The sequence below is a fragment of the Galeopterus variegatus genome, unplaced genomic scaffold (assembly GCF_000696425.1).
Source record: "Galeopterus variegatus unplaced genomic scaffold, G_variegatus-3.0.2 Scaffold963, whole genome shotgun sequence".
NCBI lineage: Eukaryota > Metazoa > Chordata > Mammalia > Dermoptera > Cynocephalidae > Galeopterus > Galeopterus variegatus.
This window is the reverse complement of record NW_007727074.1, coordinates 160,385-173,964: the sequence shown is the minus strand read 5'-3', so window position 1 is coordinate 173,964 and position 13,580 is coordinate 160,385. Positions and strand designations below refer to the sequence as shown.

At 36.7% G+C, this 13,580-nt stretch overlaps 1 protein-coding gene across 1 annotated transcript in view; it reads left to right on the top strand.

Annotated features, from left to right (window-relative positions):
- Positions 1–13,580, top strand: part of SLC9C1 (solute carrier family 9, subfamily C (Na+-transporting carboxylic acid decarboxylase), member 1) — a 99,061-nt gene that overhangs the window by 40,604 nt on the left and 44,877 nt on the right. Inside the window, exons 12-13 of the mRNA XM_008573783.1 lie at positions 1,779–1,876; positions 7,673–7,792. Of these exons, the coding sequence (XP_008572005.1) occupies positions 1,779–1,876; positions 7,673–7,792 (218 nt within the window). The remainder of the gene's footprint in view (positions 1–1,778; positions 1,877–7,672; positions 7,793–13,580) is intronic.

Genomic DNA, 13,580 nt, shown 5'->3' with positions numbered 1-13,580 from the left:
TTTCAAAACAGATTGGCTCTCTCTTCTCTGTTCTCCAGATCCTCATCTCAGTTCATATCTTTTTAATCCTTTTTCATTCTAGATATATTTTCATGTTTATCTTGATTTGTTGATTTGGTTTCTGCAATCTCAATGCTAGTGTTCGCTACTCCCAACAGTGATATTAATTGATTTATTACAGTTTTCAAAACTTTCAGAGCTTTTATTTAAATCTGTTATGGTGTCTTGTTAACTGAGACAGTATCTTCTCTACGATTGCACGTCAGAAAAGAAAGCACAGCGTGACAAGGCAGTGTCACAGAAGAGGCAGCATATGTAATGCGGGGGGACAAGCTTTAAATGCAGAGATATCCGGGTTTCTAATGTGATCTTGGGAAAAGTAGAACTGTCTGAACCTCCACTTTCTCATCTATAAAACACAGATTAGAACAAATTTCTCATAAGTTGTTGCAAGGATTAAATAATCTTATATAAAACATACATAGATCAGTTAATTCAATAGTATGATAGAGTGCTCAATAAATGACAGTTACTTCTAGGAAGCAACCACGTTCTAAATTCTTCTTACATTTAGGTAGAAACAATCATTTAAGAATTAACATTTCGGGCCGGCCCGGTGGCGCACTGGAGAGTGCGCCGCTTGGGAGTGCGGCGGCGCTCCTGCCGAGGGTTCGGATCCCATGTGGAGACCGGTTCCGCTCACTTGCTGAGCACGGTGCGGGCGCAACACTGAGGGGTGCGATTCCATTGCCGGTCAGTAAAAAAGACAAAAAGGAATTAAAAAAAAAAAAGAATTAACATTTCTCTAGTATCTAGCTGTTTTGACATTTGTGTTGCTAAGCTTTCACGAGATTCATATTAATTTCAGCTTCCTTGTTTTTCCAAAAATTTCAATTTTTGTCTCTGAGGATACTGAAAATATTTTAATCTTATATTGTTTCATAAGTATTTTAATGATGTTTACAGAGAAAAAAGTCACTCTATTAAATTCCTGTCATTATGTAAAAATAACTTTTTAATCCCACATCATCAAATTTAGTGGTTGTTGCTTTCTAGTATCTCCCCAAAATAAAAGTGTCTTAATGTCCATTAATGATTGTACAGAGATAATGCCTGCTGTGGAACCCAGGAATCTTTGGTTAAATCATACATTCCAGTTTAGGAAGGTTGCTTATACAGTGATTCTCAACAGTGTTCAGCACACTGAAGACAGAGACAGTGTCAGATAGTGGTTTCTACAGCATCAGACATAGTCCCTGAAGCTGAGTAGGCTTTCAATATATGTATGGAGTGAGTGAGTGATTGTGTTCTGCAGAATATTGTAGCAGTTCCTTTAATCCTTATAATAGCAATGTCCTATTATGGAAATATTTGGGAAAAAGCAATTAAATAAAGATGTAAACTAGGATATATTACTGCAAGAATTCTCTGAACCTTTAGTATTCTAATATGCATTGTGAACTTTTAAGATAGGGATACAACTTGCAGCAGTTCCAGACTTCTTTGCCACAGAACTCCATTTATTTTTTTTTGGAAACCTACCTGACATCTAGCAAGACCCTAGTTTCCTGCAGAACCAGTTTGGTTACACCCAAAGCCCAGACTTTCTTCTGCACTGATCTCATGGTCTGGACTCGATAGAGATTGTTTCTGTAAAGACACTAGATCATTTAGAGATTTCAACTTCTTTATCACATAGTATATTTTTCCATAAAGGTGGTAATAAGTTGTCATTGTTATCTATGCTTTATAATGATTTGAATTAACATCTCTTTTAGGCAAGCTACCAGAGACAATACAGGAATGAGATTCTGACCCAGAGTGCAGTCCAGGTATTGGTAGGTGCAGCAGGAAGTGTTGCTGAGAAGACAGGAGAGTAAGTATGTTGTCAAGAGAGGGCCTCTAGAAAAAGCATTTGACAAAATTCAGCATCCCTTCATGATAAAGACCATCAACAAATTAGGTATAGCAGGAAAACATCTCAACACAATAAAAACCATACATGACTAACCCACTGCCAACATCATCCTGAATGGGGAAATCCTGAAAGATTTTCCTTTAAGAACAGGAACAAGACAAGGATGCCCATCTCACCACTCCTATTCAACATAGTATTGGAAGTATTAGCCAGAGCAATCAGAGAGGAGAAAGAAATAAAGGGCAATCAAATGGGAAAAGTCAAAGTCAAATTTTCACTCTTCACAGGTGACATGATCCTATGTATAGAAAAACCCATAACCTCTACCAGAAAACTCTTAGAGCTCATAAACAAATTCAGTAAGTTGCAGGATACAAAATCAATACACAAAAACGAGTAGCATTCTTATACACCAACAATGAACAAACAGAAAAAGAAATCAAAAAAGCAAGCCAATTTACAATAGCCCATTTACAAAAGAATAAAATACCTAGGAATAAATATAACCAAAGAGGTGAAAGATCTCTGCAATGAGAACTACAAGACTCTGCTGAAAGAAATTAAAGAGGACACCAAAAGATGGAAACACATTACTTGTTCATGGATTGGAAGAATTAATATTGTTAAAATGTCCATACTATCCAAAGCAATCTACAGATTCAATGCAATCCCCATCAAAACACCAATGATGTTCTTCACAGANTGGCTTGGTGTTGTCAGCACCACGCTCAGCCAGTGAGCCAACTGGCCATCCCTATATGGGAGCCGAACCCAGGGCCTTGGTGTTATCAGCACCACACTCTCCTGAGTGAGCCATGAGCCAGCCCATGTTAAGCCAACTTTTAAAGTGTATCTAATTTTATCTTATATTATAAACATCAGTAATTCTCTATGTATCTATAACTTTCTCATTTAAAATGCCAACTACAGACTCACTTTTACAGCAGACACATTTTTACATATCCCTTCTCTTAATCTTCCTATAATTTCATTTTGAAAGAAAAAATAGTTTACTAGGCCCTGTTGGCTGAGAAAACAAAAATGAATTTAGCTTAATGTTCTGAAATACCTTTATGTTCCTGTTTTAATTTTAACATTCATATTTTATATTTAAGTTTTGTTCTAACAATTATGCTTATTACCTATTCTTATAAATAGCAAACTTTTTAAAGATTGCTTTCTTAAATATTTCATTCTTCAACAGGCTGATACTATTTTACAATTTTCACTGATTATTATTTTTTTTTTTTTCCTTTTGTCTTTTTTTTTTTTTCACTGACCGGCAATGGGATCGCAACCCTTGGTGTCGCACCTGCACCAGGGACCGGCACCGGGATCGCAACCCTCAGTGTTGCACCCGCACCGCACTCAGCCAGTGAGTGGGAACCGGTCTCCACATGGGATCCGAACCCTCGACGGGAGCGCCACCACGCTTCCCAAGCGGCGCACTCTCCAGTGCACCACCGGGCCGGCGTGCATTGATTATTTTCACTGATTATTTTCAACAACATTTCCAATAGAGAAATATCTTTGAAATCCATCCTCTAATGGTTTGGCTATTTTCTAGGAAAATTTTCTAGCCTAATTTTCTAGAAAAAGTGATTGATTAGTAAATATATAAAGATGTTTCAGACCTAAAAAATATGACAGTTGCATCCGATTAATGACACATTCATATGAAGACAATGGAGTGATATTTATAAAATTTATAAATTAATATTTATGAAATTATATGCAGCCTCCTTTCTTGTTTGGATGCTCGTAGAATTATTTTTATTTTCTTGTAGCTTAAAAATTTTATGAGGCCATGTCTTTGAGTCACTTCCAGAGTTTTAATTTATTTCAGGAATATAGTATTCAAGAACTGCAAAACAAATGAAGGAGACTTCATTTTGAGTTTTGCTTTTATTATCAATATGATGTGTGACACAGGACTTATTCTTTCTAGTCTTTATTCCCCACACCTGTAAAAGAGGAAACTTATGCTGACTGAATGACCTCTTAGGATCTTTCCACTTGTGATATTCTATGTTTTCTGAAATATACACTCCATGTACCTTTTTGATTTCTCACCTCAAATGTTTGGTTTGTACTATTATGTCTTTGTTGATTTTGTTCTATGTGTTATGTCTTAATCAGGAAGTCCCATTTTTCAAAACAGATTGGCTCTCTCTTCTCTGTTCTCCAGATCCTCATCTCAGTTCATATCTTTTTANACCATATACCAAAATGAACTCAAAATGGATTAAAGACTTATCTATAAGACCTGAAACTATAGAACTCCTAGAAGAAAACATAGGCGAAACACATTCAGGATGTAGGACTGAGCAAAGACTATGGATAAGACCCCCAAAGCACAAGCAACAAAACGAAAAGTAAACAAATGGGATTATATCAAACTAAAAAGCTTCTACACAACAAAGGAAACAATCAACAGAGTGAAGAGACAACCTACAGAAAGGGAGAAAATATTTGCAAACTATACATATGACAAGGGATTAATATCTAGAATATACAAGAAACTCAAACAACTTCACAGTAAAAAAACAAATAATACATTTAAAAAATGGGTAAAGGAGCTGAACAGACATTTTTCAAAGGAAGACATACAAAGGGACAACAGGTACGTGAAAAAAAGCACAACATCACTAATCATCAGGGAAATGCATATCAAAACCACATTAAGATATCATCTCACCCTAGTTAGACTGACATTATCAAAAATACAGAGAATAACAAATGCTGGCAAGGATGTGGAGAAAAGGGAACCACCATCGTACGTGGTTTGTGGGACTGTAAATTAGTACAACCATTATGGAAAACAGTGTGGAGGGTCCTCAAAAAACTACAGATAGAACTACCACATGATTCAACAATCCCACTTCTGGGTATATCCCCAGAGGAATGGAAATCATCATGTTGAAGGGATACCTGCACTCCCATGTTCATCACAGCTCTACAATAACCAAGATATAGAACCAACATAAATGTCCATCAGCAGATGACTGGATAGGTAAGTGTGGTATATATACATGAACCATGGCTACTGTGAAAGCAACTAGATGCCACAACTACCATGCAGATGGTCCGCCAGCCACTGGAGTGCATCGACACAAGGAGAGTCACCAGTGGAGGCCAAAGAAAAGATGTCTCTCTCCACAAAACCCATTCCAGAGTGACAAAAGAAGCATCTGCTCTATGATAATATTGGGAGACCTGAACACACCTCTCAGTATTAGACAGATCATCTAGGCAACAAATCAACAGAGTAATCATTACCCTTTCAGAAGGAGAGAAGAAATCTAGGGTAATTAGAGGGGGGAGGAGAAGGGAGAGGGGGATGGGGAGAGATTGGACGAGGGGCATAAAGAATAAGTATGATTTGTAACAATATATATATATACTAGTAATATTGATTTGATCAACATATCTCAATGTCGAACCCCCAAAATTTGAATAATCAATTATGATTCAACACAAGTAAAAAAAATAAAATGATTGGGTTACTGAGTGGAGTTGAGGGAGTTGGGAGAGAGGGCTGGGCAAATGATTAATTTGAAATAGTACAATGCATGCTTTAAAGAGGACAGGTGCACAGTGCACAATCGAAGTTTTTAAATGAATGAATAAATGACACTGAAAAGCATTACCACTACATTGTCCAGGAGAAGTTAACATAAAAGCAAAACAGCATAGAGCAATTCAGCTCATTATCTTGATTTTTCCTCTGTAAGTCCTCTACAAAGGCAGAAGCAACGTATGCTTATGAGGACACAGAGCAAGTGGACACAAAGAGGAGGCCAACAATGGGTGCGGCCAAGGCTTGAAAAGACTCAGTGCAGACAAATCTTGGAATATATTATATTTTTATTTACACATGTAAGAGATATATATTGATTGCAATATGTGCAGAGCTAAATGCCACGCACTGTGGGAAATAACAAGATTAGCAAAATAGTGTTCCAACCTCTAGAGGATTTTCCATTGATTACACGTATATTCCGTACCTGCTTCTTTGTTGGGCTGCCTTGGGGTTGTTTTGCCATTTGTTGATCATTCCTGTCAGTAGCCCCAAGTGTTGAGGTGACCTGTGGCAGAAAAAACAAGTATAAGGAGAGAAAGAGTGAAGGGTTTAAACAGGGGCACAGGGACCTATGCTAAGTGCCTATGTAACTTCCTAAGAAATTATACTTTGAACACATAATTTGTTTTTATTGAATGCTGTGCCGGGCAGTTTTAAACAATTTACATGTGTTAATCTATTTTTATCTCATAAAAATCCTGTAAGTGTTATTATTATCTTCATGATGCAAGCGAGGAATGTGCAGCACAGAGAGATTAAGTAATTCACCCAAGGTCATTTGACTAATAAGTTACAGAGCTGCAATTCAAAGCTAAGAGCCTGAATTACTTAGTAATTTTGGCTGTAAAATACCACACCTTATTGACATCACAGAATTTTAGGATTCATAGGAACCTGTGAAATTATCAGATCTTAGCTTAAACACTAACTCCTTCAGGAAGGTTTCCTGATTCCCCAAGACTATATTAAATGCCCCCCTTTGTGGGTCCAGAGTACCCCTTCATTTATTATCACTGTAGCAGCATTTATTACACTGTACTACAATTATTATTTGCATGTTTTATTCCATTAGCCTGATGGAAACTTGAGGGCAGAGACTGGTATTTTCTTTTGGTTTATCCACAGAATTTAGCAAGCATAGTAAGTGTTCAATAAATATTTTTTAAATTATGAAAGATTAAGTCATATACACATTCAAGATTTCATGTGTAATTACCACATTATCATATCGAATCATAGAGAATGGAATGACTTCATTCTTTTCAAATACATTAGTATCCCTATAGCACACATTTCAGAGTGAGAACATTATGATCAATAGGAAGGACAAGGTCCACCTTAGCGTCCCAATGCCCTTCCACTAAGCCACATTACAAGGTAGGGCCTCATACCCAAGGACAGAGCTCTATCTTCCTTCTGATGAAGACAATGAAAGCATCTGGTCGTCAGCAGGTAAATTCCCAGTAAAACCAAAAGCTTTGGCTAAACAAGACCAAATCACTGCACAAAGACCTTAGTCGTCTCAATACAAAAGCCAGCAGAAACCTACAGACAACTTGGGGTAAATGCTACCAAAATGTCCTTTTGAGGATTTTATGACCACTGACTTCTTTTTCCAAGTTACTGTTTTAACCCTTTTGTAGTCTTTTTAGCCAGACCATTTGCCCTGAAGGTGAAAGAAAAAAAACAGGAAGATGCATGAGGTGGACTGGATGCTTTGTACATACTTTCTCATTTAATTATTCCAGCCTGACATAGGTATTTTTACCCACATTTCACAGATGAGGTAATTAATGAGGTAATTTGTCCATTGCTATACCAGACAATGGGAGATCCAACATCAAAACCCACATGTATCTTAATGCCAAATATATGAATCACGGTATGCTTTCTCTCCCTGAACTTTGAACTCTCTACTATTTTAAAACATGCATCTCCAATTTTTTATCCTCCCTGCTTAATGATTAAGCCCTACAACCTAACTTCATGATTGTGTACCACCTTGTGTCTACAACTTCATGACTTGGAACTGTGCCCATGAAAGTGTCTCATTCCCAATCATCACTACACAAAATGGTCTTCCTGCTTTCTGACAATACTGCATTAAACTTATCCTAAAATGTTTAAAGCACGTTTAGAGATTTCTTTTTTCGTTCTTTTCTTTTTTTTAGGCATATGAGTCCTGAGACAATAAAGAATTATTCTGAAAGCAAAAAATTGCTAAACATTATTAGAAAACTACTGCTCAATTGGATATATAATACTAAAAAAAATAAAGGGATCCCATCAAGGTAAGTTCTTTTGAACCTTACAAGAAATGCAATTATATTCATTTGAAATTTTCTGTTTATTTCTTTTTTAACTATATCTTGAATACTTTGCAAAATATTTCAAAATAGTTTACAACTAAATTAGTCATATACATACAAAAAGCTACTTGAAGAAAAGAGAAAGGAATAATAATCTCTTTTTAATTTAGGTAAATTTTACATAACCTAAAATTAACCATGAACTATTTCAAAGTGACAATTCAGTTTTATTTAGTACATTAACATTGTTGGGCAAGCATCAGCTCTATCAAATTCCACAACATTTTCATTGGTACAAAAGCAAACCAGGTACTCATTAGGCAGTCATTCCCCATTCCCCCCTCCCCCCAGCTCCTGGAAAGCACTAGTCTGCTTTTTCTCTCTATGAACTCACATATTCTGAATGTTTTATATGAATGGAATTATCAGTATGTAGCCTTGTGTTTCTGGCTTCTTTCACTTAGCATAATATTTTCATCCACATTGTAGCATGTATCAGTAGCATGCAGTTCATCTGCTTTGTAGCATGTATTAATACTTCATTCCTTTTTATGGCTGGATAATACACCATTGTATGGATATATCACATTTGGTTTATCTATTCATCAGTTGGTGAACATTTGGGTTGTTTGTTTGGGAACCAAACCCTTGACCTTGGTCTTATAAGGTCGCTGGACAATTTTGATATCAGGAAGTGTAAATCCTTCAGCATTATTTTTATTTTTCAAGATTGTTCTAGCTGTTTGAGGTTCTTTGCAATTCAATGTGAATTTTGGGATTATCTTGTCTATTTCTGCAAATAAAGGTCACTGAGATTTTCATAGGGATTGCGTTGAATCTGTAGATTGCTTTGGGTAATTCTGTCATCTCAGCAGTATTAAGCCTTCTGGATCAATCAATGTGAAATGTCTTTCCATTTATTAGATCTTTAATTTCTTTCAGTAACGTTTTGTATGCAAGTTTTCAGCATGCAAGTCTTTCATTAAAGTTAATCCTAAATACTTGCTCTTTTTGATGATATTTTAAATAGAATTGTTTTCTTAATTTTATTTTTGGATTGCTCATTCCTAGTGTTTTGAAATAACAACATAGCATCTTGTATCCTGAAACTTTGCCGATTTTATTTATTAGTTTTAGTTGGGTTTTGATGGGTTTTCTAGGATTTTTTGTAAGTAGGATCATCTTTCTTTGCAATTGGGATGCATTTTATTTCTTTTCTTAGATTCAAGGAGAAGGAATATATAGATTCCTCTTCTCAATGGGAGTATGGAAGAATTTGTGGCCATCTTTAATCCACCACACTCAAATATCAAAAGGATACTTTTGTATTATATTTCTTTAAAAGCCTTCACTAACTGATTTATCAGAAATTTTTCTGAGTAATTATTTAATCTTGATGTAACTTAAAGAAAGGGAGATTGAAAAAACTAATATTGACAGTCCACATATCCTTTAGATTATCTTTTAAATAGCATCATTTCAAAGTATATAGGAAAACAGATTCAGGAGTCAGATGACATGGTTTAGAATCACAGGCTCCATAATTTTTTAGCTGAATAAGCTTCACAGGCCTCAGTTTCCTCATCTGAAAAATGGGCATAGTAATACCAACATCATATTTTGGAGACAAATTGATATATGTAAAGCATCTGGTAAAGTAACATACACATAGTGGGTACTAAAATATGCTAATTGGGTTCTTCTCTGCCTACCTCATGGGATTATTACAAAGATTACATAAACAATGTGTGTAGAAGCACTTAGTCCAGGGACTAGCACTGGATAAGCACTTAAATGTTAGCATTTATCACTAAGTGCCAAATAGCATTTCATGCAAGATTGAGTCCCCTAGCCAATGGATGAAGCCACTATCAAAGATCAACAAACACACAGTGAAACAAATAATCATGAAAGAGAATCAGCAGAAATAACAACAGATTTATATTTCTAAGACTTCAGTTATTAGAATTATCAATACAGACTATAACATTACCAAAATGTTGAAATTAGTAAATGATGGAATTACAAACATGGCAAGTCCAACCACCAAAAGATACTAAAGAACAATATATATATAATAATTGAAATTAAAAATTCAACTTAAATTATTCAAAATTGAAAAATAAAAATATATCTAATTTGGGGGGAAGCAGCTAGAGCTTTGCAAAGGAAAATAAATGCATAGCATTGACAGGGCTTCTGTCTCAATGTCAGGGCTCAGATAGAAAAAGATTGGGACACCAAGACCTGAAATGGTAACATACTGTGGACAAACCTGAGAATCTTGAACCCCCTGATTCTCATGAACACTCTTGCCTGGCAGAGGCAGCCCCTCCCCCCTACTAGAGGAGAGTATCCTCCTACCACTTACAGATGCTCCAAAGACATCACAAGGTGAAGCGTGTCCTTCTTTTAAGATTAGCCTTCATCATCTTTCATTGCTTCCAGGGAAATTACCCAGTCGTATCTCAGTACAGCTAAAGGGGAAAATAATAGTGCCTGCCTTGGGCAGCTGCAGATTATCTACTGCAGGAATTACAGGACCTGACTATTACCAGCTAATACTGGTAGAACATATGAGGGAATGATGTTGAGGGTATTGGAGCAGAAGGCTGCAACTTAAGGCCAGATTGGGGACTATGTATTGGCATGGGTGGTCTTACCCGTGATGCCTCAGGGCTCAGCACTCTGTCAAGGACACGTGGAGCCGGTACTACTATACTCCTAGGATTGAAGCTTGAGCAGACCAATAATCTACAGTAAGTGAAGCATAGATGATAAAAAATGGGAATTTCTGGCTAGATTATGAGAATAAAGACCACATGACCTTGTTCGCTAGGAAGGCCCGAGAGACATTTGTATTCACCAAGGCAACAGTAAAGCTCTCTGAGAAACTCCTTGGCAGAAGCCCTCTGCATACCATGGTTGCAATAAGAGAGGGTGCCAAGGAATTGATTTCTGTAGTTATCATAAGGATGGATGGGATTCAGGAATGGCAGAAGACAGATGACAGCACTTAAACGTCAGAGGCAAGGCGGGTGTGTGTTATTTTACGGTCAGCAAACTCGGAGTGGCTGTCAGTGTGCCTTGAGCTGGGGATGGCTAACAAACAATGTGTGTCAAAGAGCAGTGCAGATGAACAGTTAACTAGAGGTTCCTTTGCTAAAGAGAAAGCTAGTGACACAAGGATGAGATGAGCTACTGCAAAGGAAAATCACAATCCTTCACCCCTTTTCTGTATGTCTAAGTTGGTTTTCAGAACCAGAGCCCTGGAGAAAAGACATGCTACACCACCACAGGATAGAGGATAAATGTTCCCTCAATCTTTTTTCAAATGAGTCTTTAGCCATTTTACCAGAATTACTGTGTTTTTGGGAAAATAGAATATCCACACTTTCTGATAACTTTTGGATATGGCATTTAAGAAGCTGATACTGATCTAGAGGCCTGAAATGCTATCACGATCCTCTGGTTAGATGGGGGCCTTTAGACTAAATGATATATGGAGTTTCTGGCCAGTTTGTCTCAATCAGGGTACAGCAGGTCCACTGTGTGGTTATTTCTCTGAGTTCCTGAGGGTATAATTTGGATAAATATATTTAATATCTAGCTGAACACTGACATTGATTCATTAACCTATAGGATAAGAACCATCATGCTAGGAATGGCCAAGTGGAACCTATAACCAAAATAATAAATAAGAAGCTACTTGGCATTCCGGGAAGAATTAAGAAATTAACACAAACACAAAAGACTTAAAGAAATTGTGAGTAGTCCCCATTATATTCTCTTCCATTCACCTATCTGGCATAAAAAAAGACAGATTATAGGCAATCATGGGCAAAAGGTAACCTCAGGTGTAGTGCTGTGCCAGATATGGCTTTTCTCCTGGAAGGGATAAGAAAAGCAGAACTGAGAAGGGCAGAGGCAGTGCCACCATGAAGTCAACAAGACTCACACCTCACAGCTTCTCACTACATGGCACTGCCTGAGGTCTTGAAGGGTCCTAGCCATGTGATCACATGACCATTTCTGTATTCATAATATCTGTACTCGTAATTTCATCTTTTTCTCAAATAGGACCCAAAACTGTAAAATCTTCTGGCCTATAGTACAGATCTACCCCCAAGAATAGGAAAACGATATAGTACTTACCCAATTTATCATATCATTTGAGTTTTAACAATAATAATGCATTATCAAACTACTTAAATAATTTAAAATCGAACTAAAAATATAAAAAGCAAATTCTCCCATCTACAGTTTTACTCTCTAGCATACTTTTTATGGAAACTATTATTCAAAGCATGTACATTAATTTATATTGTTTGATAAAATTTGGATACCTACTGTTCCACTACCACACATCCTGGGCTTTGTTTCCAGTTTTATGCTTTGACAAGGGAAGATGCTCATGAAACTTTGTTAAAGGCCAGGGTGGGGGTGGGGCAGGGGGAAGGGGAGCAGCATAAAGAAAAATATGTATGATATAATTTCTTTTATGCTTATAAAAATGATTATATAAACATAAAAAGATTGTAACAATATTCAAACTGTTAATAGTCATCTCTGAGAAGTGGAATTACTGGAAGATGGAAGGGATTCTCCTCATTTTATTTTTTAAATATTTCCAATTTGAAATATCCCTGTTATACCAAAAGTATTTACATAAAAAGTAAAAGAAAAAGTGAATGAGAGATGAGTAAGGAGAGAAAGAAAGAGAAACTAGATCCAAGACATTTAGCAGAGGAGGAAATTAAAAGAACCATATCCGGAGCAGGATGCCAGAAAGTGTTAGCTAGTGATGGCTGATCCCCAGAATTAAGCAGGGCTCTGTAGCTATTGATAATGAGAACAGAACTGAGTATATGAAGAAAATCATTTGATGCAATCCAGTTNAGTTAGTTAGAGCATGGTGTTACACCACCAAGATTAAGGGTTTGGATCCCCTTACTAGTCAGCCACCAAAAAAAAAAAAATCTTTACTGGAAAATTTAAATGCTACTGCAAAGCCATAGTCTCAGAAAAAGTAGATTCAAATTTAATCAGATTGTATGTAATAAATTCCAAGCTAGTTGGAAAGACTATTGGAGTTTTCATAGAATTAAGAGGAAATAAAGCAATCAGGATTAGGGTTAGTAACAGCATGAGGGTAAGGGATGAAGAGTACCCTAAAATTAAGCTGATAAACCACACCGAGATCTTTCACCCCAGCTAGACTGGCTATTATTCAAAACACAGAGTAACAAATGCTGACAAGGACGTAGAGAAAAGGGAACTCTTCAACACTGTTGGTGGGACTGTAAATTAGCACAGCCATTATGGAAAACAGTATGGAGGTTTCTCAGAAAACTGCAGATAGAACGGCCGTACGGTCCAGCAATCCCACTGCTGGGTATATACCCAAAGGAATGGAAATCATCACGTCAAAGGGACACCTGCACTCCTATGTGTATCACAGCTCTATTTACAATAACCAAAATATGGAACCAACCTAAATGTCCATCAATGGATGACTGGATAAGGAAAATGTTGTATAATGGAACACTACTCAGCCATAAAAAAAAGAATGAAATTCTGCCATTCGCAGCAACATGAGTGAGTGTGGAGAAAATTATATTAAGTGAAATAAGCTAGACAAATAAACAGAAATACCACATGTTCTCAATCATAACTGGCACTAGGAAGGAAGGAAGGGAGGGAGGAAGGGAGGGAGTGGGGAAAGGAGGGAGGGAAGAAGGAAGTAATGAAGGAAAGAAAGAAAGAAAAG